Below are 14784 nucleotides of genomic sequence, written 5' to 3'. Positions count from 1 at the left end.
GCAATGTCTACCCAAGCTAAATTGCTTCTTTAATGATACAAAAACGCAAATCAAAAATGAAAATCTCTGGACAACAATTTTTTTTATGGTGCTATTATTGAGGGGCCAGGACTACCTACTGACTTTTAGGATCAACTCTACATATTGTGTACAAGCTCTAAAAAGTTCCTCTTCTAATCTACTGTTCAACTCTCCCCTGTAATCTGTAAAATATTAAGCATGCTATTCTTTCTCTTCCTTTATGAATTTTGCAAAGCATTATCAAAAATGTGGAAATAATGTTGTGTAAACTGATTCGAGTACCTGCCTCCATCTTTTTTCAAAATAAAGGTTTTCATAGTTTGGAATGGTGCATAAACTGATTTACAAATTCCAGACGAAATATACTTTTGCAAAATGAACACATTTATTTTGCCATCTCTGCTCCAAAATAACTCCACATGTTAATATTATATTCCTCTGCATAGAGTTGTGAAATTATTTTCCACATATGATCAATGCAACTCACTCCTTTAGGGTCAGGGGGAATTTGTGATAAAAGGAGCCATGTTAATTAGCGTGAGGTATGACTGGACAAAGTGAATAGCGCCTTGGATAAAAAAGTACTTTATCAGTTACAGAAAAACAAGCAATATAGAAAGTCTTACAAATAGTTCTCAACAAGTTAACAATTTTGGGGGTCGAGTTCCTCTTGACTAACCAGATTTAAAAGTTATTTTAGTCCCCTTCTCCAAAAACATGGCTGAAAGGCACAAAATAGAAGGTACAGTGGCACTTAATGCCTTAAATGTAATGTTTCTATCATTCAAAAACAGCAGTAGGTATAGTGCTCAAAGCTTAATAGTAGAATATGAACCGCATTCTCCAAGAAATGGTCATACTGATTTATTGGGGAAAGGTAACATCTAGTGTAAAGATGGTCACAATGATTAACAAAAATAAGATCGTTTGCAGATATTATCTTTTTGTTGATATGTTGCCATTGGTCAAAAACAGTTTACGTCTTCTGTAACACATAAAACTCAGACAGATTTTAAAAACGAGAACTGTCAGCATTTCACAAACTGATGGGTTACGTCATATATTCCAATAGATTCCTTTACTTTTTCATCGTAGTCCATCCAATCCTGAAAGGAAAAAGGCACCATTAGAAATGTAAATTGATTAATTACAACAGATTCATATGTGACCACATTTTTTTTTAAATAGACATACGAAATTAAAGGTCGAAGGCTAAAAAAAAAAAAAAACTAAAAAAAAAATGGACGAATTACTCTGAATTCAACACAACTCTTAATTTTCAGACCTTACTATTTTAAAGAACACAGACCGTAAACACAAAAATGAGTACTTCACAATGTTGCACATTTCACAAATGTATCACTGGCAAGCTGTTCTGGGCTACCTGAGTGCAAAGTAATTGTTAAAAGATACTTTAATTTGCAGAGAGGTTTTTGCTTCTGTGACAACAAGGTAGTCACAAAAATTCTCCCAGTTTCCTACAGTTTGAGTAAACAAAACCTCTTTGAAAAATACATACATGGATATTAGTATATATATATATATATATATATATACACACACACACACACACACACACAACTAATTCATTTGAGCCTCATTTTGCCAACCAATGCAATGAAAAAGTCAAATGTAATTATATTTTACACTATTAACTACATCCCTGTACCGACAACAGAAGCAGTGTTAGAACTATAATTCCAGTTTGGAAAAAGTCTTCCATTGTTTATTTATACAAGGATGCTTCATAAGATCAGTGAACCACACTAGAACATGGCCAGTACTACTATTGACAGTCAAGTATCTCTTTTAAAAGAGTCCAAAATGGTAGACAGGATTCAATAAATATTGTATTGTATTTGCCAATTCAGAAGTGTCTATCCGGTTACCATGGTTACCATATAACTAAGAGTAATTTGAACTGGGATGTTTCAGTGGAGCATAGACTGGCAACCTGACGAAAAGGCCCTATTTTTCTCCTACGCCTAGAGTTGCACCGCACGTGCCCTCTATCTCCAGGGAGCTGGAGAAGAAGGGACTCCCAGTGATGAGTGAAAAATAAGTAAATGAGTCAGGAGTGGAGAGGAAGAATGCCACAAGAAGGCTGGTAACATGGCGGTGGGAGCGTACCTAGTCAAGCACACCTCTGGGCTCAGAAAAGACGATGATAGTTGGCACCACATACCAGTGTTGAGTGAGTTTCTGCCTGCTGCCGCCTAAGGTGGTGATGGGGATGTTAAACACGTATCAAGAGAATGACAGTAAATTATGTCCAAGAAGACATCCTCTGGTGTCAACATAATCACGTAATGCCAAGCCAATCAAAACCAGCCAAAGCTTAGGGTTTTATAAAGAAAAAGGGGAATGGAAAATTCCTTTGTCAGGGGATAACCATTACTTTTCTTTCCCTGTATTCCCACTAGATGGGTTTAATCAGTGAGTTGAGAGTGTCTAAAGTCAGGACAGCATGTGCTTCCAAGACCCCGAATCTTGCCTGAGGATTCTCAAACAATCAATTATTATACCATTAGTCGTGTAGGCAACTCTACTATCTCTCCTTTTCCCCTATGTAGGATATCAAGAGCTCCCTTATTAGAGGTACAGCACACTCTTGACGATCACCACCAGGGTGAGACCCGGTGACGAAACATGCTACACTTGTAAGTGAGGGTCAGTTAATCAGAAGAAACAACTTTTCCTTGCCAGAGTATGGCCTCTGCCGCATAGAGGACTGTGTAGAGCAGGAAGCAGGATACACCCAGAGCTGCTGGGCAATGGACTTCAGAAGACAGATGCAATGTCTGAAACACAGGTGTAAGCTGGCTCAGGAAGATTACCTCTTGTAAACATCTCCCTAGCAGTTAGGAGGAGAGATTTGCAGGAGAGCCCCGGGAGACAGGTGAATGTCAGAGGGCCCAGGGAGAGATGTGGTGAAACTCAGCATGTACAGTGACATACTATTCTCAAAAAGTGCCATCAGACAGATCAGGAGATTGGAGTCCATGTCAGGACTGAAACTGACCTGGCCACTAAGAGAGCAGTTGGAGACAATATGAAAGCAGGCCCCATTGCTCCCTCAATGAGATCAGAAATGGCAGACATGCAGTTCTGTGACTCCAAAGCTTGAACAAGGTAACTAAAGAGTTTACAGATAAGAAAGGACCAATGAGGAGGAAGAAAAAGAGACTTTTCACGGTGAGAAATGTGGGGGGAAGTAGAACCTCTGTGAGAAGAACAAGCTAAATAACCAACAACCTGCAAAGGAGGGCTGCTTGGAGAGAAGAATCGACAGGCCGCTAAGGGGTTAGCTATACCCCTTGAGCAGGCGGCGGCGACTACTGAACAGCAGCCCTGAGACAATAAAGAACGACTTGGCCAGGGATTAAGATGACAGGGGGGATGTGGAGGAAAGGCAGGACAACAAAACAAACTTGACAAATATACCATACCAAAAGGACCAGCAGATGCAGAAGGACCCTCGGACCAGAGAATGGTGTCTCAGACCCAGACAGTGACGGAGGGGGAGTCCCCCACACTTCTTGATGTAATGGAGGCCATAAAATGAGTTTGTACATCCCTAGAGTCGCAAATTTACTCAATAACAACAGCGGTGGGCCTCCTGCGAGCAGACCTACGTAATATGGGTTCACGGGTGAAGAAGATCGAGGATTCCACTTCCATTCTTAGAGAAGATAATGCCAGCTTAAAGACTCAAATTAATAACTGCAGGTTCGCATTACCACTATGCAGGCCATATTGGAGGACTATGAAGGTAGATCAAGAAGAAATAATATACGAATTGTGGGTGTTCCAGAGAGGTCTGAGGGGCCTGCGGTGGATATCTTTATAGAGTTCCTCATCCTTAAGGAACTACAACCTAAAGGGCTATCCAAATTTTTCTCCGTGGAGCGGGCCCACCGGGTGCCCGGACGGCCGCCCCATCCTGGAGCACCACCCTGCCCCAGTATTGCCAGACTCTTTAATTACAGGGATAGAGACTTGATCCTGCAAACAACAGGAGCTGCTCTCCCGGTTCTTTATGACAATGCAAGGATTACTTTTTTCCCCAGACTTTATACTCCAGGTGCAACCACAGAGGTGGGATTTTTTAGTGGTTAAGGAGGCGCTAACAGATCGAGAAATTAAATAACCCATGATATTTCCTGCCAAATTGAGACTAGTCGGGGAGGGGAAAACGTGGTTCTTTGAGTATTCAACAGATCCCTGGACGAGGCTCAAGGGCTGGTGAATGGCAGGGAAACCACACAGAAGTATTAGATCACGACGACCGAGGCAGCAAGGAGAAGACATAAGGCAGAGGCCCAGGGACGGCTCTCAGGAAGACCAAAATGTTTCACCAACTGAGGAGGAACAGCCCGACCCCACCTAACGGACAACCACTTAACAGACAATATCACCAAAGGAGAGACAACTAGGGTACTTCCAAACCCTGGATCAACATGAAGAGCGGGGGCAGGGGGTTGGTGCCTGCATTCTACCGGACACCTCAATTTGGTCGCTGTCGGGGAGCACAGTGATGCAGGACCGGACTGCCCTAAAACGGGGCCTAACGAAAACGGCAATACCATTTATAATGATAACAAATACAATACTGTAGCAAACTTTTGTAGATATGGGTGCAATCTAGGGGATGTACCTTTCAGGTGACATCAACCCCAAACGTAAACTTTAACATGTTGGGAATAAGCGACAAGCACTGCAGAGTTGGGGAGGTGGGTAGTTTTAGACTCACCATGCAGGGAGATGGGGGGTATATTTTGGTTTAATGGTTAGTAAATTGTTAGGACAAGTGTTTTGTACGACAAGCAAAAGTTGAATGCGACTAAGAATCAATGCACCGGGGTCAATACATCCTGACCTGCAGCATGAGTGCCCCCTAGCCTACCCAGTGGTAACAGAGCACATGTTAGCTTTAGCCTGGGACAATGGTACTGGGAACTGTTGATACTAAGGTGCTCTCCTGGGATGTAAATGGGCTGGGGGTTAAGAAAGAGGAGTGTTGTGCTGCAATACCTAAAACATGCCCCAGACATTGTTCTCCTGCAGGAGACGCATTTAAATGGAAATACATGTTGTGCCTTGGACCGAGGGGGATTTAGAATAGTAGCACATGCAGGATACACTTCGGGGGTCATAAGGAGTGGGCATCCTACTGCCTAAGTCCTGGCCCTTTACGATTAAAGGCACATGGGTAGACAGATACGGTAGATATGCAGTGCTTACTGGGACTTGGGGTGAAACCACGCTGAACATTATCTCAGTGTACATTCCACCGAGCTTACACGCTGAAGCATATCAGGAATTTAATACCCTGCTCTTACAGCTGCCAGATGGTAACCTCCTTATGGGAAGATATTTCAATGGGACACACTGAGTTACAGGCTAGATGGCCACAACAGCAAGTGGCCCGACCTTGCCACTCATTGGCAGACTTTACGACAGCCTTGGGGTTATTTGATGTGTGGCGCACATGCCTCCCATGGGACCAACAGTACACGTTTCTTTCTGGGGCCCATGAAAGCCTCTCAAGAACTTACTACATTCTTACCTTCCCCCATCAGATCAGATCAGTTACTATAGAGAAATCAGGCATTTAGCATTAGGAATATCAGATCACTCACCAATCTGGGCATTCTACGGCAATAAGGATCCACCAGGACAACGAAGGCTAGTGATTAGTCCATGGTACCTTAAAATCCTGCAGATCCGCTCACCTTTGACCAGGGCTGCTCGAAACTACTTCAAAGAAAATGTAGGGTCCGTCGACTCTTCACAGACATTATGGGAGGCTTACAAGGCGGTTATAAAGGGGTCTCTGCAATAGTACGGCATAAGAAAGATGTAAATGCACGTTCAGAGGCACTGGAGAGAGAAATTAGAGACCTAGAAACGGGACTGGGAGACATTGGCCACGTAGACAGAACACACCAGCTGGCGCTAAAACAGAAAGAATATAGAGACATGTTCATGGAATCAGCCCACACACACCACGTTGCCATGCAGCGCAGGCTATATGAAGTGGGCGATAGGGCGGGTAAATTGCCTGCTTGGTTGGAGAGATGGGTCCCTGAGATTTAAACTCGGAATGGAACTCGGGTGAGTGAGGGACCAGAGATAGCGAAGGTATTTGCTGAATACTACATCGCCCTGTACTTCAAAGCCAAACTGGCCCCAGCTAGTAACATTCGGGAATTACTAGTGGATATCAATTTGCCGACTCTCAGCAGCCAAGATAAGGAACTGTCAGAGCATGACATAACACAGGACAAAATATTGCAGGCGATAAGGGACCTGGCCTCGGGCAAACCTGTGGGACCTAATGGGATACCCATTGAATTATATAAACTAACGGCATCTACCATTGCGCCACATCTACTGGTGATGTATCGAGAGTAGGGAGAAGGGTCTTTTGCCCCAGATCAGCGAATCGCTAGCATAGTGGTGATACCCAAAGAAGGAAAACCGCCTGAGCAATGTGCCTCATATAGGCCCATTTCGGTGCTGAATGCGGAAGTCAAAATTTTTGCTAAAATACTGGCCACAAGGCTGGTCAAGGTGATCCTCTCCTTGATACACCCAGACCAATCCGGCTTTATGCTGGGTCGTAGTGTTGCCTTGAATCTGCGACGCCTATACAGGATCTTAGGTAGGACACACAGAATAAGAGAGGCAGCACTAGTGTTCTTGCGTGATGCAAGGATGACCTTTGATACCATAGATTGGGTGTACCTCTTTGAAGTCTTAAGAAAATTTGGGTTTGGACCAAACTTTATAGCCTGGGTGCGTCTCCTGTAAACAGAGCCCCTGGGGCAGGTGGTCTTTAACCAATGCACATCCCCAGTCTTTAGTCTTCAACGTGGCACACGACAGGGGTACCCACTATCCCCCTTGATCTTTGCAATGGCACTGGAGCAATTGGCCGAGTGGATACGTGGTGATCTGCTGTTCAGAGGCTTGCAGTGGTCAGAGCAATGGGAAGATAGGATATCACTATATACCAACAATATCCTGCTCTACATTTCAGAGCCAAATTCCTCCCTGGACAGGGTGGTGCACATACTTACACTCTTCCGTCAATAATCAGGCTACACTATTAACTGGGATAAGTCAGAGATTTATATATTGTAAATGTCCCAGCCCCATGTCTACCGACCCCATGTCTACAGACTGGCTATGACACCTGGATTGCCAGGGAAGGGTTTCGATACCTGGGTATCACTATAACGGGTGCGGCCACTGGCTTCTTTACCCAGAAGTTAGAGCCACCACTGCGACGGCTTAGAGGGGATGTTGAGCGATGGCGATCCCTGCCATTGTCACTTCTGGGAAGGGCAGCTTTGTTTAAAATGATGGCCCTGCCCTGGTTCCTCTACGTACTTCCCAACACCCGTATCCGGTATCAGCTTCATATTTTCGAGCCATTGACCAGGAAATACGTACACTCCTGTGGGATGGGGGGCCGGCCCTAACAGCGGTAGCCAAGCTCACTAGAAGTTGGTCTGACGGGGGATACCCCTCCCAGACGTGCATAACTATTATTGAGCGGCGCAACTCACGATTATTAATCAGTGAGCCTTCTTGCCAGAGTCGGAGCTGGCATACTGTATGGATAGGGAAGCAATGCAGCCAGGAGGAACCCTCCGGGCACTGTATGGTGGAGGAGGAGCGCAGATATTCCAAGTTCCAACAGTGCTTACTTTAACCCTCTGGCATGAGACGCTGAAGGTGCTGGGATGGCACAACGTCATTACACAGAGCACCCCCTTGTGGGAAACCACAGCACTAGGCTAACTGGCAACACTACAGAGTTTTAAGAAATGGGATCTCATCGGTCTCACAAAAATCAGGGTGGAGGGGGGCATTCTTCCCTTCACACATCTCCAGGTAAAATATCAGCTGGCCGAAGCACAGATGTATCGCTACCTCCAAATCAGACACGCACTCAATAAGGTATTACCCAGAGGAGTGGACTTCCCCACCCCTGAGTCGTCCCCGCTAGAAGATAGATTAGTGCTCAAACATTTACCCAAAAAGGCAACATCTCTCACATATCGTAAGATACTCAATAACCTACCAGATAAATGTACAGACATGAAAACACACTGGGAGCAGGACGTGGGGGAGTTGGACGGGAACAAATGGCAAGAGGCCTTAGCATCTCCTAGGACATTTCACTATATGCTATGGGACTGTCCAAAAGATACAGAGATTCTGGCTTGCAGTAGTATCCTGTCTAAACGTACTATGTGGAAGCAACATAGAGCCTCAGCCCAAATGGTGTGTTCTAAATATAAAGGGTGAATTGGAACTAGCTAACATGGATCACATTTGGATGAGGATAGGCTTAATAGTGGCAAAGCGTAATATTACACGGGCATGGAGGTCCCCCGATCCACCCGAGGTGGAAGCTTGGAAATGTGACCTACATTGGTGTATGTTGGCAGAGAAATAGATTTATGAGGGTAGGGGTTGCTCTAAAAAATAAAAATAAAAATAAAAAAATGGCACAAGGTCTGGGGGAAATGGAACTCCCACAGGGAAAAAATCTGAGGAAACAGAAAACAGAGCTCACTGACCATTTAAAAATACATGGATGAGACTGATATAAAAACATTATGTCAGATGGTCCAGGAAATAAGGCCTTGGTAAAAAAAAAAAAAAAAAAAAAAAAAAAAAAAAAAAGGAATAAGTGCAGTGACTGGAAGGAGCAGAAAAAAAATGGCCCACTAAGAGAGATACTTGCAAAGATGTGTTCTTTTCCGGTGGAGGGAAGACTCTGATTTTGCAATGCCCCCCACAAAGACTGAGTTTTAGCAAGGATTCTATTGATACAAGACGTTATCACTGACAAGACAGCCCATTTTACTGACCATCTAACCAACCCAAATGTGCTTCTCCGTTATGGCTGTCCTCTGGACGTGCAGGTAAACTCACCCATACTATACCAGTAGAGGAAGGAAGGACATTGCTGAAGCTGAATTCACCAGATCAACCAGACAATCAACATCTCAACAAACCATTAGAAGTGAGATTTGCCTGAAACCAGCACAGAAGCAAACTCAATCATAACAGAATGCGAACCAATAAGTGACAGAAATACCAATGAGTGAAACAGAATGTGGACTTGGGAGTCATCCCTCCGGGGTTTGATCACTAAAAGGGGTAGGGTCACTGAGGCGAGGAAACGTTGTACCCCTGGACAGCAACAGAAATGATACCTCTCTAGAATGATTTGGTCTTGTTTTAGTAAAAGAACCAGAAAAGAAAATTCAGTTGTTCTGCAGTACAGCATTTTGAAAAAAATGGCCTTATTCATTCATTACCATTAAGACTTATAATGATATAAGCGTATAAGAATTAAAAAAGTTTTACCATAAGTCAGTCTTATCAGACATCCAAAAATGAACATGTAAAGGTGGTCATAGGACCGCCGCGGTGGCGATGACGGTCGCACCGCCGGCAGCCCGGCGGAGAAGCCTGCCATATTATGAGCATGGCGGTGTTCCCAACGGGACACAGCCAATACACCCCCAGTACCGACAATGAGGATGGACAGCTGCGGCCGGCATACCTATGCCGGCGGAGACCATGTTTCCGCCAAACATATGAGGTTGCACACCGCCAGGATTTACGGGGCGGCTGCACGGCTACGAAAAGTCTGGCAGAAACAAAAAAAAAAAGCAGACACTCACTTTCAGGAACACATACATGTCCGCAGCCACCATGGAACCCGAACTTGAAGTCTTCCCACTGCTCATGCTGGCCATACAACTCCAGAGCCAGCGATGAAGACAACAACCGTAAGTACACCCACCTAGCACACACTGGAGCGAAGGTGATTAGTTAGTACACACCCACACACAACACAACCCACACACAACACAACCCCAGCAAGGCTAGCGACGGCCACACACACACACGCAAACATACACCCGCACCAACACACCTACATACACACACACACACACACAGAGAAAGAACACACATCACGGCCAACATACACACACCACACACACACACACACCACTGCCACTGTCAAACACATCCACACACAACACCACTGTGTCACACAATGACAACACCATCGCAACCACACAAACGCATTGGCAGTGAGGCACACCGCACACCTCCACAGGACAACACATACTGGCAGCAACACGTAACATCACACAACCAATCCAAACCAAAAAACTGCCAAACAACATGTCAGATCACACGCCATGTCCACCCAACACAAAGAACATCACAGATGCATCACAACACAAGTGGAAACACACACACCACTACCACACAATGCCACACAACACATCACAACAAGTCCATAGCACAACTCAGCTACACAACTCATGCTGCTACACAAACACATCACACGCAGGACACACACACACCAAATTGCACACATACGAGGAAAGCCAGGACAAGTTTGTCACCCTCAACACCAATGGTTTTCTGGTACAGGTATATTAAATATAAATGATATGAATAAAAAAAAATATGTACAACACCGTCCTACTGGCCAGTTCAATTGTTCACAGTGCCCCAGGCACACTGGACAATGTCTCTAGGTCCAACTTGACTCCTGACTGCAAGGTGGCCTCCACCTGGCATGGGCATCAATGGGGCAGGCAGGCACCTCAGGGGTGGGGGGAGTTAGGTGAGGGCTTGGGGGTGGATCTTTTGGCTTGGGTTGGGGGGTGGCCCTTAGTTTTGCCCTTTAGGGGAGGACCCTTGGTTTTTGGTTTGGGAGGGGTGAACTTGGGTTTGGTGGGGGTAGAATACTTTGCTGGGGGAAGGGAATGGGCAGTATCAGGGGGGCCATGGGAGGACTGGGAGGTGGAAGGACCGAGTATGGGGCGAGTAACTGGGTGCTTGGGGGACACAGGGACTGGGCCAGTGGCAGGGAACAGGGAAAATTCATACAGGAATCTTTTTTTTAGGGACACAAAGGCGGTCATGGGAAAAACGTATGGGAGTTGAGGGAGAGGGAGTGGTTGAGAGGTGTATACGTGTAGGCACCTTGAGTGCTGGTGCGTGGGTGGATGCTGTGTGTGCTGGGTGTCTTTTGGGTGGGTGAGTGCGGGCGTTTAGGTGTACTAGGAGGAGGGGGGAGGAGATGCAGGGAGATGACAGGGTGGATGTGTTAGTGTCTTTTGGGGTGGTGTCTGTAGGTAAGGTGGATGTGCTGCATGGGGGTGTGTTAGTAGTCGTGCTGAGTGTGCATGTGGTGTATGAGGGTCTGCTATTGTGAAAACAGTGGGCATGAGGTGACTTGATCTGGGAGTGATGATGTGGTGTTAGCAGGTATGAGTGGCGTAGTCTCTATGAGGGGGAAGTGGTGCAGGAGTCTGTAGGGAGTGGATGTTGTTGTGTCTGCACATGTCTGTTGACTGTGTGCATGGCGGTGGTGGGTCTTGTGGTGCCTGTGTTTGCGAACCGTGTCTGTTGGGGTGGATGAATGGTGGTCTCACTGTGTGCTCAAGATGGGTGTGGGGCGAGGGGTGTAGGATTGGGCACAGGTAGCTGGAGGGGGACAGAAGACGAAGGGACCCTCGCTGCTGACAACGAGGAGACCAGAGCCTGAAAGGATCTCTGCAGGGCAGTCAGGGCACCGTGAATGCCTTCCAGATATACACTGGACTGCTGCATCTGTGATGCCAGTCCCTGGATGACATTCACAATGGTTGACTGTCCCACAGAGATGGACCTCAGGAGGTAAATAGACTCCTCAAAATGAGGGAAGCAGGGCTGAATAGGGCAAGGGCAGAGAGCCCTGCGGCGAATGAGACGCCCACCCTCATGGGTGAGCAGGCACGGGCAACTGGGTAGGGAGCTACAGGGAGGGCGGTGCTGGTAAGGAGGGTGGCAGACCAGGATGGTGCTGGGCTGGTCTCAGATGGGTCCGCCACCGCCAGGGTGGGTCCATCGGAGGAGGAATCCAAAGAGGATGTTGTAGATCCGGTCTCCCCCATGGCACCCCTGGTGTCAGCTTCCTTGGTCCTGTGGGCTCCAGCCTCCCCCACTCGCTGGTGCCCCTTTGCCTGATGATGCTGATGCACACAAAGACAGAGGAGGAGAGGAAGAGAGGGTGGGAGAGAAAGAAAGAGTGCAATGAGTCAATACCTACTCATCATTCACACAGAGTAACAACCTCATATTCTGCTGGTATGGCATTGCAGGGCATGCCTTTACATTGACATGCACAACTGTGGGAAATCTTAGGAGAAACAAAAGCTATGCAGAAAAAAACCTACTAATGTGGGAACATTGGCACTCATTGACTTGATAAAGTCTCAAACTATTCACAGTAACACAGTGCTTGGCACAATCCCATGGTCGTTTACACAGTCATACCCTGCACTCCTTACATAACTGATTCCTGCGTGGCAAGGTAGCATGCCAACAAATCTATAAACAATGCGGCCAGTAATACCTTGGCCCTCTGCAGCCATATATACATACAGTATAAGGCTGCTGACTGAGAACTCACCAATTACCTCTGCCATAGTGACAGACTATAGCTGATGGCAATGCCCTGACACCTCAGGTATACTGATGCTGTTGGAAGGAGCTGCTCACTCAAAAGATGTGAAGGGTGTCCAGACAAACTCAAACATGGAAGTAAGTCCCCTCATAAGTCACTGCATGGGACTGGCACACATAATCGAGTCAAATCCTGCCAGGGTGGCCCATACCCATAGTAGATGTGCATCTAACAATGGTCCACACTCCATCTTGCCACTAGTAGGTTACCCAAACCCATACAAGCCTTACATTAGTGAGGTGTGAGTGTATACTTACCCCCTTGAGGCTGCTGTGCTGCCCTCAAGCGCCCATCCACCTCAGGGAAGGCCACCGCCAAAATGCAGACCACTAGGAGGGGTCCAGGTCCGACGGCCACCCCACCCTTGTTAGGCGGATGTCCACAGCTGGGCCTCAGCAGTCTTATGGGCCCAGCGTCTTAGGTCCTCCCACAGCTATCTGCAGTGGGTGCTCTGCCGGGCATGGAACCCTACAGTATGCACTTCCTTGGCGATGGCACGCCAAATCCCCTTCTTCTGATGGGTGCTGACCTGCATGGGTGCCACAGAGAGAAGGAGAAAGTAATGTAGAGTGGCTTTACAGCAACAGCAGTGGACTTCACACATCAGACACATCTCATGACTACACTAACGTGTCTTTACGGCACAAACGCACCATCTGCATGCATTCACTCCATATGCATCGTCCCAATGCCTTTCAACCTCACACACATCACTATCAGACAGGACAGGAACACTTGACTCACCTGCTGCTCTAGTGCCCCATACAAATGTCCATACAGGGTTAGGACCCCGTCGACTAGCTTTTCCAGCTCCTCCTGGGTGAAGGCAGGGGCTCTATCTCCTGCAGAACGTAGCATTACGGCTCCCAGAGACAGTGCACAACAGCTCACGGAGTAGAGGTCTTGCTTGCACAAGTGTCAGGAGTCAAGTGAGCTACACAACAGAAAATGTCAGTCACGGGCGTCGCATACATGACCGTCAACGCCGGCGGTGAACATCATTGGCCCCAGTCTCCCATAGGCAACAATGTTATCCAATGAGGCGTTGTACGACAGTTGAGCCCGCCTACCACCATGACGACTAACGCCGGCGGAATAAAGTCACTTCCATCAGTCCTGTGCATGCAGGATAGGCGGCTGACATTTGACATGTAGTTAGTGTACTGTAGGTGAGTGATAAGTGCATCATGGACGATTTTTAGTGTCATGTGTATAGATCAACCATGTTCACATATCAAAGCAGGGTTCACACATGTGACATTCATGGATAGTGTAGGTAGATGTACTGGTTACTATAACACATGTGCAGTCACTTGGTGTCTCATAGATGGGGTAACCATATTTACATGTTCAAATGTTACATACACCTTATTACCTGTGGAAATAGGGTGTGGTTACGTGGAAGTGTCAAATGTTTTGCGTGGGGCACGCTGTCGGTCTGGGGCTGCAACTGTAATCTAGGATGGCATACACGGTCAGTCTACATGCTCAAATGGATCATGTGTACTTCAGCATTATGTCCACAGTACTCTTATGTGCTTCAAGTATAGTGTTCAGTGACTTTTGAACTGTCAACATCAACTAGTGGCTTTTTCTCTCTCCTATTCCTAGATACTGTGCAATGGTGAGAATGAGACATGCACCGGTGTACCGGCCCCTAGTCGACCATGCTACCCTGAAAGAGAGAGACACATCATCCAGACCTATCTTCTGAACCATCAGACCATCATGGAACTGTGTACCCAGTTGGAGTCGGATCTCTTGGCTGCCGTACGGAATCCCTATGCCGTCCCTCCCACAGTACAGGTGTTGTCTGTGCTACACTTCCTAGCCTCAGACTTGTTCCAGATAACAGTGGGCTTGGCAGCAGGGATATCACAGCCGATGATCAGTATTGTGTTAAAAGATGTACTGTGTGCTTTACTCAAACATCAGGACAGCTACATCAAGTTCCCCCAACGTGTGGATTTGGCCACTGTAAAAGCTGACTTCTATGATATGGCACATATCCCTCATGTAATAGGGGCCATAGATGGCACCCACAATGCTTTGGTTCTTCCTAGAACCAATACACAAGTGCACAGGAACAGGAAAAACTTTTACTTCATCAATGTCCAGGTGGTTTGTCTCGCTGACTGGTATATCTCCCAGGTGACAGACAAGTTTCCAGGTTCTGTGCATGAGTACTACATTCTGAGGAA

At 46.6% G+C, this 14784-nt stretch overlaps 1 protein-coding gene across 2 annotated transcripts in view; it reads right to left on the bottom strand.

Annotated features, from left to right (window-relative positions):
• Nucleotides 1–384: 384 nt before the first annotated feature.
• Nucleotides 385–14784, bottom strand: part of CZIB (CXXC motif containing zinc binding protein) — a 75389-nt gene continuing 60989 nt past the window's right edge. The window contains exon 7 of one of the 2 annotated variants that reach the window (XM_069232650.1): nt 385–1127. In XM_069232650.1, coding sequence (XP_069088751.1) covers nt 1050–1127 — 78 coding nt within the window. In that variant the 3' untranslated portion in view covers nt 385–1049. The remainder of the gene's footprint in view (nt 1128–14784) is intronic. The other variant, XM_069232649.1, reaches the window with a different exon arrangement.

This window comes from Pleurodeles waltl, chromosome 4_2, assembly GCF_031143425.1.
Source record: "Pleurodeles waltl isolate 20211129_DDA chromosome 4_2, aPleWal1.hap1.20221129, whole genome shotgun sequence".
NCBI classification, from domain to species: Eukaryota; Metazoa; Chordata; class Amphibia; order Caudata; family Salamandridae; genus Pleurodeles; species Pleurodeles waltl.
Note: the sequence above shows the minus strand (reverse complement) of the source record. Positions and strands in the feature narration are given on the sequence as shown.